Source organism: Danio aesculapii, chromosome 5 (assembly GCF_903798145.1).
Source record: "Danio aesculapii chromosome 5, fDanAes4.1, whole genome shotgun sequence".
Taxonomy (NCBI): Eukaryota; Metazoa; Chordata; class Actinopteri; order Cypriniformes; family Danionidae; genus Danio; species Danio aesculapii.
Window position 1 is genome coordinate 24,038,890 of NC_079439.1, and position 6,000 is coordinate 24,044,889.

Genomic DNA, 6,000 nt, shown 5'->3' on the forward strand with positions numbered 1-6,000 from the left:
AAAAGCAGTGTGGTTTTCTCCTTACACTAATGTTGTTGTTTTTGGTGGTGTTTCAGATATCCTCTGGAGCAGCAGATGATGGCTCCTTCCTTCCCTGTGCAGCAGGTGAACTGTAACGCTGTGCTAGTCCCCTCCCCCGTCTTCACCTCACCAATCATGATCCCCCATAATAGTTTCATCACGCATCAGACCACACCCACCTACACGACTCACCCGTCGGTTGCCCCACACAGCTTGCCACTACAGCAGCCTCAGCAGTTCTTTCAGGTAAACAAACACTAAATTCATCCATTATGATTTGACGGTTTTTAGTCATAAATTGAATATTGCCATATTGCAGGGGTGTCAAACTCATTTTGACCCAGGGCAGCATCAAAGGGTCTGTTATACCTGTAAACATTACTAATCCGTTGAGTGATTTTAAATTATTGTCTGTTTATTTCATTATAGCACATTAAAGTAACAAATTATTACATCTATTTGTAAAAATGTAAAACAGATGTTACTTCTCTGGGTTATTTTAACATGAATCTATTTATCAGGTTAACTTGCATTGCTCCATCAAAGTAACAAAACAGACATACAGTCACCGGCCACTTTATTAGGTACACCTGTCCAACTGCTTATTAATGCAGATTTCTAATCAGCCAATCACATGACAGCAACTCAATGCATTTAGGCATGTAGACATGGTCAAGACGATCTGCTGCAGTTCAAACCAAGCATCAGAATGGGGAAGAAAGGTGATTTAAGTGACTTTAAACTTGGCATGGTTGTTGGTGCCAGACGGGCTGATGTGAGTCTTTCAGAAACTGCTGATCTACTGGGATTTTCACGCACAACCATCTCTAGGGTTTACAGAGAATGGTCAGAAAAAGAGAAAATATCCAGTGAGCGGCAGTTCTGTGGGCGCAAATGCCTTGTTGATGTCAGAGGAGAATGGCCAGACTGGTTCCAGCTGATAGAAAGGCAACAATAACTCAAATAGCAACTCATTACAGCTGAGGTATGCAAAAGAGCAACTCTGAATGCACAACACGTCCAACCTTGAGGTGGATGGGCTACAGCAGCAGAAGACCACACTGTATGCCACTCCTGTCAGCTAAGAACAGAAAACTGAGGCTACAATTCGCACAGGCTCACCTAAATTAGACAATAGAAGATTGGAAATCATCTCAGACCGGTTTCTTGAACATGACAACGAGTTCACTCAAATAGCCTCCACAGTCACCAGATCTTAATCCAATAGAGCACCTTTGGGATGTGGTGGAATGGGAGATTCGCATCATGGATGTGCAGCCGACAAATCTGCAGCAACTGTGTGATGCTGTTTTGCCAATATGGAGCAAAATCTCTGAGGAATATGTCCAGTGCCTTGTTGAATCTATGCCATGAAGGATAAATGCAGTTCTGAAGGCAAAAAGGGGTCCAACCCGGTACTAGTAAGGTGTACCTAATAAAGTGGCCGTTGAGTATATCATTAGACACAAGTCATTAGCTTTCTTCAAACTCTTGTCATGTTTGAGAGAAGCAGAACTATGGAACAACAAATGATTTTGAGCTTAATATTAAAACAAACATGCATTATGGGAGATTAGTTTATAGTCAATATATGACACAAAGCTGCATGGATGTTTATTTTAATGCTGGGTTCACTATAAAGGTGAAGCACAGTGTCACTCATTCTAGATTACTTGCGGGATGCTTTTCGCTCAAGTGCAATTTTCTGCTCAAGTTGAATATCTTGAACACGTGATTAAAGTGAATTCTATGTCTTTGCAGCAAATACGTCGCGCATTCTGTGTCAAACACACCACCCAGTACTACTCATGCAAATACTAACATTTGTATTTGGTGTGAATCATATGCTTTCTCAGGGCACATAAAATAATATGGGGGGTAAGTATGGTATGATAACCGATTTCAAGTTTACCGCAATTTGGGTTAAAGCACAGTTTTAAAACTGCAAAAATGTTCTGTTATACTGCCGCTAAGGTATAAGTTAGATTTTATTTGATTGTTTACATGTTGTGAAAGACAAGAATTTTATTTATTTATGGCAACAGTATTTCCTGCAGCACAGGACCACTCAAATCAAACGCTACTGGTCAGCCCACAATTCAGAAAACATTTGAAAGACAAATCACTTATCAGCTACATGTATGACGAGCATGCTATGAACCTGAACGGTGCAGTTTTGAGTTTGATCCAAGGTTATTATATCATCAGAATCTTATACCGGCCCATGCCTAGCCTAATAGGGGCCGAATTTGACCCATTGGCCTTGAGATTTACACCCCCTGCCATATTGTGTGATTGATATGAACTTTCTCGGTTTGTCTCCTTCAGATGCAGCCTCAGGGTCTGATTCACGGCACTCCCACTCAGGCCTTATTCCACACCCCTAGTGTTCCACAGCAAAGCACTGTGGGATATGTACAGCCACAACAGCAGCAGCAGCAACAGCAGCATCATCACTCCCAGTCTGGCAACCTGTCAGACTACAGAAACATGCTCCCTCGGTAGCCCCGCACCACGGGACAAGCCAAGAGGCTGCTGGGAAAGCGTGTTGAGCGTTTAGCTCTGAAAGGTATGATGGGAAGGGACTCTCTCGGCTCAGGGGAAGGCTCAGTCCCGAGCCAAACCAAATCGAGAAAGCCAAAGTCCCTCAAATTACCATGGCAGCATATGATGGTGATAACGCCACAAGGCTCAAGGGCTCAGCCTGGCCCAGACTGCACGCAGAGGATGCTGGGATATGTAGAAAGAGCCCACGGGGGCGTGACCCAGGAGACGGAGGTCACAGCAGTCGAGCACATGCTCCGATCGATCGATGGATAAAGGACAGAAAGCCATGGAGGCTTGTAATGTTACAGCTGGTTGACGTTATCTAGACTTTTCAATAGACAAATCAATGAATCAAGTAATGCCTTGACAGAGCGTAAACTCGCTGCACGTGCTGTCGCATGTTCTGTTCTCACACTCGTTCTACAAAAGAAAACACCCACAAACAAATCAACTGCTTGTCATTCATCATATTTCATGTGCTGAAGGGAAGAGCTGGGCACAGTTCGGTGAAGACCCAAATCTATTTCAAAAACACATCAATTTGGCGTCCTGTTAACGTGCGTACCAGGTTCAGTCCCCTCCTGTTGCTACGTTAACAGTAGCGTAAAGAAACTTGAATCACATTGTACGTTTCAAATGTAAACGATTTAAAAGTTGGCACTCGGGCAAAATTTCCTGCTGTTGAGTTCAACTCAAACCCTGTTACTCTTTGTTTCTGGATTCACTGTACTGTACATATAGTTCCTCCACACGATGAGTTCTGAATGACCAGATTTCAATAGTTGTATTTCAATTTTGGCGTCTAACCAGGAAACTCCTCAGGAGAAGGTTTTCCAATGGTTTAGATTTTTTTTTTTCAGACGTGCATGTGGTCCGCATGTCCACAGTAAAACTCCACTGATTTGATGTCAATGTCAGCACAATGGATGTGCTGTAATATTTAGTTTCAGTATTACACAGGGTTGAAACTCTGTCTAATTAATGCTTCATAGAAGAGGGGCTTTGCGATTGTTTCACGGTGATGGGTTGAAGTGCTGCTACAGTTTAACTGTGCACAGATGAAGATAAAATTATAGGACGGCTCGAATGACTGAAGACAATCATGATGTCTGGTATGTGAAAATGAAAAGGTTCTGATCTGCCTGCGTCGACTGTGTTCCACAAATCGAAGTCAAATATTAGCAATTGTTTTTCCATTTTATTTTATTTTATTTAAAAAATCTATTTAATCTTTGGGGAGTTGACACATTAGTGTCAGGCAAAGGGCAAAACTTGATATTCTGGAATGTTGTGAACACTCAGACAAACACAAACAGGAAAATATATATAAATGACAATCATAAATCATTTCTTCTTTGCTGCGCTTTCCTCTGTCCTGTCATGCGTTGCACATCTAAAGACTGGTGCTGATTATTTTATTTGTTTTTAAACTTAGAAACTTCTGTTCAAGAAAGTCTAAAATCATGTGCCCTTCTGCATGTTGTGCAATGCAAATCAAAAAAACAGAATGTGTGTAATTTTTATTTATCTAGGAGATTTGTTTGGTTTCTAGTCATGTAAGCTTTCTTGTGTTCGCAAGAAAAACTTCATATTAGTAAAAGCCAGTGTGCTGCTTGAATCAAAACGAAAAGTATTTTTGTATGAAATATCCTTGACATTCCTTCAGTCACGGAAGTGTGAAAGTCCCAGACGTGCTCAGGTGTGACGTCTTCATGCAGACGTCTAGAGTTTGCTAATCTTTTGATCAAATCAGATGTCTTTTGCCGATCAAACTACACTCAACGGAAGCACTCCAGAGATTATTTTTTACACCTTCTAATATCAAATTTCCCATTACTGAGAGCTCTTTGACGTCCCCATTTGAACTGTTTCTCAAAGGTTTATGAATGGCGTAACAGCTTCTTCTCAGTGTTTTGTTCTGCCTCCCCTGAGTGCACTGGAAAAGATGAGGAAGATGTTTAGTGGGTTTGTGTTTTAGATGCTGGTTAGACACAAGCAGCACAGATTATGACGTGTCAGTGCCTCTCGTTTAATCACCTGCTGTTCTGAGATTATCATTGGCTAACACAAATGCTTTTTATTTCTATAGACATGAGAGACACTACTATTTTTGAGTCCGATTTTACTTTTTTTAGGGGAGCATTTTGGCTGGTTACTAGATTATCTGGTAGAAACCTATTGAATCAGTTACCAGTTTAGTCTATAGAAATTTGATACATGGAAAATATATGCGAATAACATATATGATATACAAGTTCATATTTGGATTTCATATGTCATATATATAAAATATAACATGTAGGCAACATATATTTCGAAACATTTCAAAAATGGACATTCATTTTTTTTTTTTTAAATCAATAGAATTTCAAATATGCAAATCTATGGCTTATATAGAAATGTATAGCTAACATTTGAACACATATGAATATATTGAAATTCCAATGATTGACAAAAAAAATTAAACGGCCGTTTTTTCAAATATTTAAAAATACATGTTATATACAATTATGTCTAGAAATATTTGGACATCGACACAATTTTTGGCATTTTTGGCTCTATACACCAACACAATAGATCTAAAATGAAATGAAAAAGATGTGCCTTAACTGCAGACTGTCAGCTTTAATTTGAGGATATTTACATCCAAATCAGGTGAACACTGTAGGAATTACAACAGTTTTTATATGTGCCTCCCACTTGTTAAGGGTCCAAAAGTACAGAATATTGACCATAAATCAAACTTACTTTTTAATACTTGAACGCGTAGACATCGCCAGATGCTGGGTTTCATCCCTGGTGATGCTCTGCCAGGCCTCTACAGCAACTGTCTTCAGTTCCTGCTTGTTCTGGGGCATTTTCCCTTCAGTTTTGTCTTCAGCAAGTGAAATGCATGCTCAATCGGATTCAGATCAGGTGATTGACTTGGTCATTGCATAACATTCCACTTCTTTCCCTTAAAAAACTTTTTGGTTGCTTTTGCATTATGTTTTGGGTCATTCTCCATCTGCACTGTGAAGGACCGTCCAATGAGTTCTGAAATATTTGGCTAAATATGAGCAGAAAATAATGCTTAAAACACTTCTGAATTCATCCTGCTGCTTTTGTCAGCAGTCACATCATTAATAAATACAAGAGAACCAGTTCCATGGACAGCCATACATGCCCACGCCATGTCACTACCAACCCCATGCTTCACTGCTTAGGATCATGAGCAGTTCCTTTCCTTCTCCATACTCTTCTCTTTCCATAACTCTGGTACAAGTTGATCTTGATCTCATCTGTCCATAGGATGTTGTTCCATCACTGTGAAGGCTTTTTCAGAACTCTAATCTGGCCTTCCAGTTTTTGAGGCTCACCAATGGTTTACATCTTGTTGTGAACCCTCTGTGTTCACTACGGTGAAGTCATCTCTTGATTATTGATTCTGAC

At 40.2% G+C, this 6,000-nt stretch overlaps 1 protein-coding gene across 2 annotated transcripts in view; it reads left to right on the top strand.

Moving 5' to 3' along the window:
• The window catches only part of npas2 (neuronal PAS domain protein 2), a 117,504-nt gene that overhangs the window by 109,537 nt on the left and 1,967 nt on the right, over positions 1 to 6,000 (top strand). For both annotated transcript variants that reach the window (XM_056457636.1, XM_056457637.1), the window contains exons 21-22: positions 57 to 267; positions 2,350 to 6,000. The exon at positions 2,350 to 6,000 is cut by the window's right edge and continues 1,967 nt beyond it. In XM_056457636.1, coding sequence (XP_056313611.1) covers positions 57 to 267; positions 2,350 to 2,526 — 388 coding nt within the window. In that variant the 3' untranslated portion in view covers positions 2,527 to 6,000. The remainder of the gene's footprint in view (positions 1 to 56; positions 268 to 2,349) is intronic.